Source organism: Camelus bactrianus, chromosome 1 (assembly GCF_048773025.1).
Source record: "Camelus bactrianus isolate YW-2024 breed Bactrian camel chromosome 1, ASM4877302v1, whole genome shotgun sequence".
Taxonomy (NCBI): domain Eukaryota; kingdom Metazoa; phylum Chordata; class Mammalia; order Artiodactyla; family Camelidae; genus Camelus; species Camelus bactrianus.
The window spans coordinates 72,317,145-72,331,551 of record NC_133539.1 but is presented as its reverse complement, the minus strand read 5'-3'; the positions used below and the strand labels follow the sequence as shown (position 1 = coordinate 72,331,551).

The 14,407-nt window shown below is 31.2% G+C and overlaps 1 protein-coding gene across 11 annotated transcripts in view; it reads left to right on the top strand.

The window, feature by feature from the left end:
• The window catches only part of ATP11B (ATPase phospholipid transporting 11B (putative)), a 103,395-nt gene that overhangs the window by 61,585 nt on the left and 27,403 nt on the right, over positions 1-14,407 (top strand). For all 11 annotated transcript variants that reach the window (XR_012508131.1, XM_074367231.1, XM_074367227.1 and 8 more), the window contains 7 exons: positions 709-912; positions 3,790-3,943; positions 5,209-5,311; positions 8,791-8,936; positions 10,166-10,225; positions 11,945-12,072; positions 12,578-12,716. Coding sequence is in view for 10 of the 11 variants with exons in the window: in XM_074367231.1 (XP_074223332.1) it covers positions 709-912; positions 3,790-3,943; positions 5,209-5,311; positions 8,791-8,936; positions 10,166-10,225; positions 11,945-12,072; positions 12,578-12,716 (934 nt within the window). In the remaining variant the exon portion in view is untranslated. The remainder of the gene's footprint in view (positions 1-708; positions 913-3,789; positions 3,944-5,208; positions 5,312-8,790; positions 8,937-10,165; positions 10,226-11,944; positions 12,073-12,577; positions 12,717-14,407) is intronic.

Here is a 14,407-nt window from a genome sequence, read left to right as displayed (position 1 = left end):
AAATTCTCTTCATTGTTAAGTCTGTGTTGTAAGTAGTTCTGTTCTTGTCCTTTTAACAGTATAATTATTTATTTAAAGACTTTTTTCCTCTGTTAGCCTGTGAATTTCTTGAGGTCTGTTTATTCTTTGCCTTTGTTCCCCAGCATCACTCCCAATGTGTGTTTCATAGTTTCTTGAACTAAATTGAATTCTACAAATTAAGCCTATTGTTATATTTTTCTCTATCCCCTGGATCTAAGGGTGCTTGCATTTTACAAAATCTAGGACAACTTTTCAGTTGTCCTCATGAGGTTTCTGACTCAACTGAGGTTTTATAGTTCTTTATTGTCCATGGTCTGATTTTTGAACTACTGAGATGAGAGATTTTCTTATCAGAAAAAAAAAAAAAAGAGAAATCTTCTAATTTGAAACTTAAGACTTTCTACTAAAATAAGAGTTTGTAAAGACTATATAGTTAGTTGGTTCTATAAAAATCAACTTTGAAGATACACTCTTAAAATCTGAAGTTGTACATTTTATGTTAGTCAATCACCAATCTGGTTATTCCTATTTCTTCCCTAATGGGGAAAAAAATTTTCAGTTATATTATTGTACTATAATATTCCCAAGTTAAGGAGTCCAGAACTCCTTACTTACTTGTACTATGTGCTTTATACTTAAAATGCAGTCAAAAAAGTATTCTCTACTACTAATTTTGTTTATTTTCAGACTACAAGATAAAGTTCGAGAAACGATTGAAGCATTGAGAATGGCTGGTATCAAAGTATGGGTACTTACTGGAGATAAACATGAGACAGCTGTTAGTGTGAGTTTATCATGTGGACATTTTCACAGAACCATGAACATCCTTGAACTTATAAACCAGAAATCAGACAGTGAATGTGCTGAACAATTGAGACAGCTTGCCAGAAGGTAAGAATAATTATCCAGATCATGGAGTTCAGGGGGCGGCAAGCTATGGCCCATGGTCCCAAATATGGCCCACTGCCCTTTGTTTACAGCCTATGAGCTTAAAATAATTTTTACACTTTTTGATGAATGAAAAAGAATTCAAAGAAGAGTAATATTTTGTGATGTGAAATTTATATGAAATTCAAAGTTCAATGCCTGTAAACAAAATTTTATTGGAACAAAGCCACATTTGTTTATATATCATCAGGGAAGGCTTTTGCACTATAACAGCACAGTTGAGTAATTGCAACAGAGACCTTATGAACACTTTTATTATTTCTCACTGCTGCTTGATACATTACAAATTACAGCGACACAGTTATAACTTGTTTTGAGTGCCACACATATTGCCATATGACTGACATTTTAGGATATTTTTATTACCAGTATTTACTTATCATGTGCAAGCATGAAAAGAAAAATGGACTTTTAATGTCATGTTCTTAAGGCACAGTGGAGTATTGATTATTTTATTATCAAATTAGATGGCAAAGCATTTTGTTTATTATTCAGTGATAATATGCTTTAATATGCTACCTCTTTGAAAGACAATCAAAAATGAAATATAAAGTCTCATTACAGATCAGCATTAACAGATGGTCATTTGCAATTGATTTTGATGATAAGGAAGAGAAATTAACTTTAAACCCCAGTTAATCAAAATGTTCTTCCCTCTACATAAAAAAGATTTCTGTTTTCATTAGTAGATTTCTATTATTTTAAAAACTTATACTTATTCTTACTATATTTTTTACTTGAAAAAGTTTGTTTCCTCTTTTGTAGTGTAAGTGCCTACCTAATACCCTCAATTTTAGCCTCTTAGCTCTCAAAACTTGAAATATTTACTTCTGACACTTTACTGAAAACATGTGCCAACCCCTGATACAGTTCACATGGCCGAACTGGGAAATTAATCTGCATTTTACTGTTCAAAGAAAATTTCATAAGCATTTATTATCTTAATTCTCTTTTTCTCTGAATCTTCTTTTTATAGGGAGAGCAGTCTTATCTAGGAGCCCCCCATTTAACAGAGTCTAATTTTTCACAGTAAATTAGGAGTGCTTCAATGTAAGCATCAGGGTTGCTTGTATGTAGGCACCTTAGATGTCCTGTAGGTTCCTGTCTTTGCAGTCTTATGACATTAATGCAGAAAAAAACCCAAAAAGACAATACCAGAGTTCTCAATGTACATTCAGAGCTTTATTTACATTTATTATGCAGGCATTGATGTGGTGTTAAACTCTGGATTTCATCAAAGAAAAACTTATTTGAAGAATGTCTTAAAGAGACATTACAACTCTGAGGAGTATTTGCTTGAGTTCATAAAGGTGATTTATCTAGATTATTATACTACAGTTTTGGAGCAGTGTCATCACTGTTGTGGCTACTTAAAATTTTAAGTATGATAATGTCAGGAACTCCCTAAAACATAGGCATTAATTGCTGAGAATTATTTACTTTATATGTGCCTTTTAAAATACTATTCCTGATTATAAAAATAATGTTCATTTAAAAATACTGACAGTTATAAAGAAGATATGATGCTTAATGATATAATACAGCCATCTAAAGATAATTATTATTTATGTATATTTTTTAATTGAAGTGTAGTCAGTTTACAATGTGTCCATTTCTGGTGTACAGCACAGTACTTCGGTCATATAGAAACATACATATAAAAAAAAGAAACATACATATATTCATTTTCATATTCTTTTTCACCATAAGTTACTAAAAGATATTGAATATAATTCCTATGCTATACAGTATAAACTTGTATATCTATTTTATGTATATTTACATATTTTAGAATTTTTTTTAATCTTCTGTATGTGTGCTTTTAGTGAGTGTTAAGATCATGGATATTGTTCATTTCTCTTTTTGTGCAAAAGCTGTATTATAAATTGAGGGTTGTATCTTAAAATGAATTTTAGGCTTGCTATGTGAAATTTGTATTATATTTTAGAGATACCATCTTTTTGGTGGAATGTATTTTCTGAGTTATACACGTAAGTCAATTGGATTCTTATTTACAGACTTTTCAGGAAGTTATCTAGTCTAAAAATCTTGGGTAGAGGAAAGAATTCCTTACCTTTGAAAGCTTAGTATGTATATCCATTCCTCCACAAGCATTATTAATTGTCACCTATCTAGGCATTCAGAACGGAGTCATATGAAATGTATTGTTTACTCTCAGAATACTTACAGTGTGTAGGAAAAATAGAAGTAAATATATTGTATAGACTTCTCACAACTGAGGCAAGAACAGAGGGCTGTCAGTGGATAGAAGAAGGAAGCTTAGCCTACACAGCTAAGCTCTACCTCTGTGGAAGAATTCATGACTGTTGTCTCCTGAGATGAAATGTGAACTGGTCAGAGAGTAACACCAAGAAGCAAAGGGAACAGTGTATGCAAATTCCCAGAGCTGAGAAAAAGACTCATTTGATGACTTGATAGTAGTTAAGTATAACTAGAGAATGGATAGATGGGAACAGGTGTGGGAAGTATTGAGACATGAAGCTACAGAGATGAGCAGTTGCTACCTAGTAGGTGCTAGAACTGTGAGGTGTTTTTCCATATTTCATAACTATCTAAATACCAGTTCATTGCAAAATTGATTATCATCTGTTTTACTCATCATACTAGTCTCAGTTCTGCTTAATCTTAACTTTCAGGTAATACAACTTAGTTCTTCCTTGAGATACTAGTTTTGTAACAGTGAAGTCTGTGAGTGAATGAATGGTCCATCTTTCAGTAAGAATCTTTTGTTTACTAAATGAGTGTAAATAATATGGCTTCAAAGTATCTTATAGAAAATATAATTATTTTCCTTTTTAGAATTACAGAGGATCATGTGATTCAGCATGGTCTGGTGGTAGATGGGACCAGTCTGTCTCTTGCACTCAGGGAGCATGAAAAACTATTCATGGAAGTTTGCAGAAACTGTTCAGCTGTACTGTGCTGTCGTATGGCACCACTGCAGAAAGCAAAGGTATGTTTATGCTATAAAAAGTCCCATAAAGATATTTAGATCTAAAAGTATTCTTTAAGGTTAATGCCTTATCTGATTCCATTTGGTGGTATGCAATATATGAATCTGACTCGAAGGCAGTAATTCATATTACGAATTTTAACCCTTGTACATTAGGCTTTTGGAAATTTCAGAGTGAATATTGAAGTTTCAACTATTCATAATGACCTAGAAATAAGTCACTGTGGCTAAAAATGTCCATGTGATGGGTAGCAGTGATTTTCCTGAGACACAAAATTGAATTGTGATAACCAAAGTTTTGCAAGTTAGTTACTTAACTAGTGAGGGAGCCTGTAAGACTTAAGTTCTTCTGCATCTTCAGGTGGTTCTGTTGATCTTTACTTATTCTTGCATTCTCATGAAGTGATAATTCTTTGTTAAAAATGGCTATTAAGTGATAAGTAGAGCTTCAGTAAAAAGTTGTAAAGCCAGTTAACTTGTGATATGAAGCTGCATATAGAAAATATTTTAATTTCATCTAACTATGATTCAATTAGACGCCTATACAGATAACTTTATAACTGTATTCTACGCAAGGATGTCCTTTGAAATGCATGTTGGAACACTGATTGTTTCTCATATAGATCTAATAAATTATGCATTAGTTGTTTTTAGCTTCATGGAATTTTGTTACAATGTCTATATTTTAATTATTATAATCCATGTACCCCAATTTATAGAGACTAAAACTAGTGACCAAACAGAGCAAATGCCTAGGTTCTTTATAAAAGTACATTCAAGTATTCCAAAGAAACCTTTCTTTTGATTTTATTGAATTTAATCTTGATTGCTTTTTCAATTAAAAAAAATTTTATTTTAAGGGAAAATAATTATCTTTCCTCTGTGTCAAATGAAAAGAATATTTTCTTGGGAAAGAAAAAATTTTGCCTGACAAAGTTCAATTAAGTATAATTATCTTTTTACAAACTTAATTATTATTAAGCTTTTTATAAATGGAACTGTATTTAAAAGATTCTTGCTTCTCATCATAAAATCCAAAAATAGTACTCTGTTTTGCTGTGTCATTTCTAAAAGACATTCCTAATACTTAATGGAGACACCCCTCAAAAAATGAACCCCAGTGCATATTATTATATAACAAAATTAATTTTTTTTATTTCTACTCTTCTTACAACAGAGTCATTTCAGATAACTGACATTTATTTCTTATATAAATATAAGAAAATTGAAATTTTATTGTAACTAATTAATTGTATGTCTTTCAGGTAATAAGACTGATAAAAATCTCACCTGAGAAACCTATAACACTGGCTGTTGGTGATGGTGCTAATGATGTAAGCATGATACAAGAAGCACATGTTGGCATAGGTGATTGATTTTTTTTCTGAACTTTTAAAGTTGGTATAATTGGTGATTTTGAATTTTCCTTTTGTAGACTAAAGCACAATTATCAAATATACAAATGAAAACTAAGTGCAACAGAGTAATATATCTCATTGTATCCCCATCAGAAAACTATTATAATTAAGCCGAATATTTAGGGTATTTTAATTCCAAATTTTCAAGAAAATAAATACCACATTAGTAAATTTTATCTTTGGTAATTCTCCTTCCTAATGAAATGACGTTATTTTTACATGCCATTTTGTATATTCATGCTTTTTTAAAATCATTTTTAAACTCTGAGTTTGTGATTTACATAATTGCCCTTATGATTTTAAATTCCTGTTTTAGACATTGTTATTATTTATTTGTCAGTCTGAAGATTCTGAAACTTATTTGAAAGATGGTTTTAGAGACAGGAAATTACAACAAACTATAATATAAAAATTAAATTTTTTAATAATTTTCTAATTTAGTAACCTTTATTCTGATTTCTATACTATTTTTGCCTAAAGTTTTCATTGGATGCAGAATACTAATATGACTTTATTATATTTGAATTATCAGTCATTTCATATTTAAACCATATTCTGACCTTTCTGCCCCACTAATTTTATTATACAAATACAGAAGCAAAAGAGAAAAGTATGAGATTTTGTTGAAGGATAAAATTTCAGAATTAGAAAAGAAAATAGTCCTCACCCTGGAATTGCTTTTATCCTGTGATAGGTGGTTATCAGGTCTAATATTTCTAGTGTATCTCTCAAATTAGCTTCTTCCTCTTTGGGATAATTAACTCTTCATTTTGAAAACTGCATTATCTTTCCACTATGTATACTGTTGTTTTCCCTTAGATCTTCATAACAATTTGATAACTTCCGTATACCATTTGTTAGACCACAGAAATCTACAGTATTTATAACTGTTTGATTCTAATATGGTAACAGCCAGACTAGTGAATAGAATCGATTCAAACATCTGGAAATTTAGATATAACAAAGGAGATGTTTCAAATAAATAGGGAAACAAATTATTTGATTTAAAAAATACTGATATAACTAGTTAATTATTTGGAAAAGAAAGAAGTGAGTTCTTTTAGATTGCTTATAGCAAAACCAATTCCAGATGGATTAAAGATTTAAATAATTTTTAGCAATAATAAAAGGTGATAGGAAATTTTAATAAATAATCCTGTTATTTGAGATGTGGAAGGATCCTTTAAGTACAAAACCAGACAAAACAAGGAACTAAAAAGGAAAAGATCAGTATGTGTGGCAGAAGTAAACACTCCACATAAACAAATTGTGAAGACAAACCAGGAAAGAATATTTGCAAAATAGATGACAAAGTCTTAATATTCCTTAATATGTGAGGTCTTATCAAATTCAGAAGAATAAGAAAAACACCCAAGTAGAGATATGTTGAACGATGTGAACCATCAATTGTCACAAAAAGGAAAAATCTAAAGTGAATACTAAATGCATGAAAAAAGTGTTCAGTCTCACTAGTAATCAAAAGAATGTAAGTTAAAATTGCCTGTGAGATTGGCAAAAATTACAAAGATTGATAAAGCCTGGAATTTGCAAAAGTATAGATTAGCAAGTGCTCGTGTATGTTGTTAGTGGGAATGTAAATTGGTACACCCTGTGTTATTATGTATAACATTTTTAGGTGTATACCTATTGATCTAGCAATTATGCATCTAAGAATTTCTTTTAAGAAGATAAATGATTATGATATAAACAATGTCAATAATGTAGTGACAAAAGCAGATTACAGAACAAATAATCCCACGTTTATGCACTTGTTTGTATATGTATTAGATATACACACATGAAATATGCAGAAGAAAAAATTCTAAAAGGATGTAGATCAGAAATAGTGATTTTTCTCTAGGAGTTGTGACTATAGGTGGTTGTCTTTACATTTTGGAACATTTTGATCTTTTTACGACAAAAGTTAAAATTTTTAATTTTGAAAAAATGATTTTATCAAAGCTTCTTCTACATTGAATAACCAAACGTGGTAGTAATTCTTTTGAAACCTAAAGGATTATTGTAACCTAAAAAAAAGTATGCATGTTTATCAGATAAAATTATGTGCTGATCTGAAATATTGTACATTTTTCTTTTTAAAAAGGTACACTTTGACTTATGCATAAAAGTTTTAAAAGTTAAGCATGTAATTATTAGAGAAATGCAAATCAAAACTGTAGTGAGGTACCACCTCACACTGGTCAGAATGGCCATCATTAAAAAGTCTACAAATAACAAATAGAGAGGTGGAGAAAAGGGAACTCTCCCCTACACTGTTGATGAGAATGTAATTTGGTGCAGCCACTATGGAGAACAGTATCCTTAAAAAATTAAAAATAGACCTACCATATGATGCAGCAGTTCCACTCCTGGCCATATATCCAGAGAAAACTGTAATTCAAAAAAGATACGTACACCCGAGTGTTCATAGCAGCACTATTTACAGTAGCCAAGATGTAGAAGCAACCTAAATGTCCATCAGCAAGTGAGTGGATAAAGAATATGTGGTACATATGCACAGTGGAATACTACTCAGCCATAAAAAGAATGAAATAATACCATTTGATGTGACATGGATGGATCGAGAGATTATCATACTAAGTAAGCCAGAAAGAAAAAGACAAATACCATATGATATCATATGTGGAATCTAAAATATGACACAAATGAACTTATTTATGAGACAAACTCACAGACTTGGAGAACAAAGTTATGGTTACCAAAGGGGAAAGGGGATGGGAGAGAGATAAATTCAGAGTTTGGGATTAGCAGATACAAACTACTCTATATAAAACAGATGAACAACAAGGTTCTACTGTATCATACAGGGAACTATACTCAATACCCTGTAATAAAGCATAATGGAAAAGAATATGCATTTATATCTATAACTGAATCACTTTGCTGTACACCAGAAAGTAACACAATATTGTATATCAACTGTATTTCAATAAAAAAAATAAATTTAAAAAAACCCAAAAAACAGTTCAGCATGATCATTTTTGCTTGGTGCAAATTACTCAATTTGTGTATTTTTTATATTCATTGGAAATAGTGAAGTTAAAGCTGTTAAAAGTGTTCTCTTCATTAGAAATATATTAACTAGTACTTTGTGCTTGTTAATCTAAAAATAGTTGTTCTCCTTAGATCCTGAACTTTTAATTTTATTTTCATATTAATTGTATTTTATTTTATTCTAATACTTTGAAAATTGATGTTACATCCTTGGTATTTATTGTGGCTTTGTATTAGTTACATATTTGATTTAAGTAGAACAACTTTTTGGTAATCTGTCTGCTGTATTTTAGGACATAGTGATCCTAAGTTCAGGTTTAACTTCTGTAGATAATTAAGATATTTGCAGAGATATCATGAAAATTACACTTACCAGTTATGAATGAATTTGCCTTTTTGTCCCCTTTATTGCAGGAATCATGGGTAAAGAAGGAAGACAAGCTGCCAGGAACAGTGACTATGCAATAGCTAGATTTAAATTCCTCTCCAAATTGCTTTTTGTTCATGGTCATTTTTACTATATTAGAATAGCTACTCTTGTACAGTATTTTTTTTATAAGGTGAGTTTTATGGAGATATTTTAGAATCTATTACTGATACAGTATTTGAGGTTTGAACTTAAGGAATGCTATTACTGTATAAATTATTCTTAAAAATTATTTCTATAAATAAAAATAACAGTCTATGGATATACTTCTATTATTTTGTCATAAATCTAATGTGTACTCACAGAAAGCTAATCAGTGGTTGCCTGAGGACAAGGGTACAGGTGATAGAATTGACTGGAAAAGGATGTAAGAGAACTTTGCGTGACAGAGAAGTTCTCTAATTTGATTGCGGTGGTAGTTACATGGGTATATAAATTTGTCAGAACACATCAAAATTCACACTTAAAATTGGTATGTTTTATTCTATGCAAATTAGAACGCAGTTAATTTGATTTCTTCAGTGTTATTTTGTCCTGAGCCAGTAGTAAGTCTTAATTTTAACTCTAATATGATGATTTCAAGCAGATGTTAATCTTTTTGGGGCCATGAATTACCATTTGGTCATCTGATAGAAACGTATAAACTATTCAGTATAGGAATTTTAGATGCATAAAATAAAATCCATAGGTTTACAAGGAAACCAATTATGTTGAAATACTGTTCTCTCTTGACCCTTTGGGTCAAACTTAGGGTTCTGTGGAACCAATGTTAAAAAAGCCCCTGAGTACCAAGACATTAAATACATCACAGTGTTTGTCCTATATTGCATATATTCCTGTAATTAAATAATAGCTAAAACCCAATGAAAGGGCACAGGTAGATCGCATGATGCTAATAGACGCCAATGGCAGATTTTTTTCTAGCTGTTACCATAGCTTTTGCTGTGACATAAGTCTGTTAGAATGGAAGGATGGTTGATAGTCCCATTTGTTGTATTTTTACATTTTAAAGCAATTTTAGCCCTAAAAGTATAAGTAAACCTTACCTACTGTCCTAGATATGAAAAATACTGAAAAACAGTTGGCAGATTGTAAACTCAAAATTATGGTATTGCTTGGCAGTATTAGCAGTCAAGAGTATTTTCATGCTGACATTTGCAGTGCTGCTTAGACAACTTTTAGATTTTTCTTCAGTAAAATGGGAATCCTAATTTTCCATTGTATATGGACAAGTTCTTATGGGCAGATCTTCTACTTAACATGTCAGCTGAGATTGTTGGACTCTTTAATAGCCGGTTTTAGAAATTATTTCTCTTTTGACCTAAATATTTTAATTATTTCCATTCTTTTTTTTTTTTTCAGAATGTGTGCTTTATCACACCCCAATTTTTGTATCAGTTCTACTGTTTGTTTTCTCAACAGGTAGGTAAATAGAAGCTTTTCTTTTATCCTTTCAGAATAAAGTTTGTATGTTTAGTTTTTGATAGATACTTAAAGGGATTTTTTCCGTTTTTCCTAGTCCTACAGATAACTAAACAGAACTTTTCTAATTAGTATATTTAATTAGTATAATATTTATATTCATTCACTCTAATTTTCAGTTCAAAGTGCATCTTTTTTTGTTTGTTTTTTAAGATTACTTTTTTTTTTTTTTTTTTTTGGTGGGGGTAGGTAATTAGGTTTATTTATTTATTCTTAGAGGAGGTACTAGGGATTGAACTCAAGATCCCATGCATGCTAAGCATGCACTCTGCCACTTGAGCTATACCCTCCCCTCCAAAGTGAATGTTAATACCAAAGTATATTTTAATTCTGGATGCTTTTTTTAAAAATGGATGTTAACTCGTAATAGTTTATGAATTTTTTGAACTCTTGAATGGTTTATGAATTCAACTCATATGATATGTAATATTTCTGTAAAAATCCATATGAAGCCAGGCCAGATAACTATTGGGGGATTACTTCATTATTTATTTTTTGACTCAAAATTTTTTTTAGATTTAGAAGGAACCTTAGTGATTGAGTCTAGGGGTGACCTATAGGTTTTATCTCAGAAGGTAACTAAATAAAATTGTTAGAGGCCCCAGGAGAGCTATATTGAAAAGAGTTCTTGAAGCTATAGGTTCAGAGGGAAAACTATGTGATAAGTTAGCAGTAGCTGTGATGCACACATGGTGGATCTTTTATTGTACATATGTCCCATAAAAAAAGGAGATTGAAATCCATGGAGATTAAGTAACTTGCCCAAGATCTCATAGCTAAGTTAGTAACTAAATCATCCTTGGACCTACTGCTTCTGAGTAACTGAGCACCATTTTCACATACCACATTCCACATATCTAATTGATCGAGACATTTGTGTTAATTTATTGAAATGACAAGAGCTTAATTATTTTAGGTTTTTTATGAGTTGTTTCTACCCATAATCACCATTTTCTCCTCTGTTTACAAACTTGTTACCCTAAATTTCTAATATTTGCTTGGACATTGATTGCCAGTAAAATGTTTGCTTACTTAGGTGAAAAAAAGAATGCTGTAAGAGTATGTGACAAGGAGACTTAACCTATTTTGATTAGGTTTTCAAGTTCATAGTATAGTTTGAGAGACAGTATCAAAATCAACAGAAACAATATATGAAGTGTAGGCCAAGTGCTAAGCCATTAGTACAAGCAGTAGCACGTATGACTGTTTAGAAAAGGAAGCTATCATCAAGAATTTGAGCCAATGATTTTAAGTTTCCTGGATCATGGATTAAAGGAAGTACAGCGGTTAGATGGGAAGACAAAGCCATGAAAGCAAAACTACGTGTATAGCATATCAAAGGGATAATAACAAGCCTAAGATGCATGTAGGAGAATTGTGTAGAATTGCATCACAGTGACATACAGATCCAATTCACTAGAATTCTAGAAACACTTGACATAACAAAATGTTTCAATTTCCACAAAGAATATAAATCTAGTAATATTATCTTTGTGTCTCTATAAGAAACAAATTGGAATTATTAAAATGGATTTTGTGTAAATTGAAAAAACTGTATTTTTATGTTTTTAATATGCTTCTTTATTATGATTAAATGCTTAAGTATAATAGTAATGTATAGTTTAAAGTCTCAAAGTTCCTACCAATTTCTCTTTCTAGACACTGTATGACAGCGTGTACCTGACTTTATATAATATTTGTTTTACATCCCTACCTATTCTGATATATAGTCTATTAGAACAACATATAGACCCTCATGTATTACAGAACAAGCCTACCCTCTATCGGTAAGTATTTTCCAGTATTAAATGTTTGTAACATTTCTGACTGCAGGTAGAATGTTACAATTGCCAATTTTTAAAAATACCTTAAAATTAAGCAAATATATTAGGCAGTGTCTTGGTAATTAAAGCTTTACTAAGGGAAGTTGTCAAATGGTTTATAATTGTTGACCATTAAAGAGAAAACGAACACTTTTTCCAGAATGTTTACAACAGAATATGATATAGATAAGTCAATTTTTCACAATTAAACTGAAGTATAATGTCTGTATCATATTTCTTCATCAAATGAGAAAACATTTAAGTGTATTATGAGAACTATAAGCTGTTACACAGATACCTGATATAAGCAGTGGTTTGTAAATTAGAATTTGTTTTGCAAAAATTTCTAAGCAATCTTAAATTTTAAAAATCCATCTTGTTTTTTAATTATCAAATTGTAATAATTATTTAGTAGGTAAATAATAAATATAAGTCCTAATGTGTTTCTCTTTCTCTTTTTAATTTGCAGAGACATTAGTAAAAACCGTCAACTAAGCATTAAAACATTTCTTTATTGGACCCTCTTGGGTTTCAGTCATGCCTTTATTTTCTTTTTTGGATCCTATTTTCTAATTGGGAAAGATACATCTCTGCTTGGAAATGGCCAGGTAAAATATATAGTGTTTTTTTTTTAATATTTGTTAATAATTTGATTTTGTTTGGTTTTTTCTTGTACCTTTCTGTCATAAAAAGTAAAATTCAATTTAAGTTATAAAATTGCAGATATTAAAATGCAAGTATAAAAAGGGTTTGAACTTTTTTCTTAATAAAATTTCATACAAATGAAAATTAAAACAAAAAGGCAATGCAATGTAATCTTAACATGAAACTCAAGTTACCTAAGCAGTTTTGCTGTTAAAAGATTAATTCACACAAGAGGATATGTTCATGCCCCTGCCTGCTGTTCACTTCAGGATTGTGTTTTAATAATAGCTACTGTTAATTTAGTGCTTACTGTTGTGCTAAGTGCTTTACATGGCCCATTTCCATTAACGCTCACTATACCATAATACTGTTGGAGAGAGATTATGACCCGGCCTTTTTAGATGAGAAACCAGGACTGAGTGGTTAGGTTTTTGCTTTTAATTGCGTGAATTATTTTTTGGGTATGCTTAGGAAATGTTGCCATAGTCTTCAGGGCATACCAGCAGTTCTGAAAATGTCAAGTTACTGTTTAGAATGGCCACTTTTCTGAAACGTGAAATTGGGAAAGAGTACCACACTGTACATTGTTTCTGTGTCGTGACTGGATTGCTCATGTTGAGAGACTCTTGGCAGAACTAGGCCTCTTTCTAGGCTTAGCTAGATGGGTTAGGAGGAAAGGGATTGACAGCAGTTGTTTGTGGTGGACTGGAAATGCTTGTCACCTTTAGTTTCCCTTTTCCATTGGCAGTACTTAAATATTCCATAATGTATTTGTAGACATAGAGATACAAGATATGAAGTTGGGAGAATATGAAGTTTTATCTGTTCAACAAACATTTATTGAGGACCACCATTCCTGTGAACTATGCTAGGCTCTGAATATATGAGAATAACTAACACAGTCATGGAGCTTAGAGTCTTGTGACAGATACAGAAAATAAGCAAGTAAAATAATAACAAAACATTCAAATGCAGTGAAGGAAATTGGTTTCAATTGTAGAGAGGATTTAACCATGCATATCCATTTAGGATGTAAAACAGGAACATACATGTTACTACCATGTCACTTTTGAGGACATATTTAGCCTGGGTTGGCCAAATATTTGAATCTGGTTTGTGTAGCATGAAGGATACAGTGCTTCCCCAAGTAGTAACTACTTACTGAATTTTTTCTCTGTGCCAGGTATATTACATATATTAGCTTATTAACTCGTTATAACAATCTGGGTGAAGAAAGTATGTTACTTTTTACATATTAGAAAATTAACCTCAGAGAGGTTAAGGAATTTGCCTTAGGTAACACAGTAAGTAAATTACTAGAGTAGTATTTAAACTCAGATCTGTATGACTTCAAAGCCCATATGCCTACCCATGATCCTAAATTTCTTTGAAAAGCAAGTATTAGCAAAGTGTCCTTCCGTGCAGTATTGCCACCTGTACAAGGACTTTCAAATATATAGACATATGAGTGAGCGTGCCCATTTCCATCTGAGATAATTGGGCTGAAAACTGGACAGAACAAAGAAGGGGAAAGAGTTAAGAAAGGCGAAAGATGTCGTTAGATGAAAAGGAAGTCAAAGAGATCTTTTGTTTGTAGTTACTACTTTTTTTTTTCTGATTTTAAAGGTAACGTGCCCATGATAGTAAATTTGAA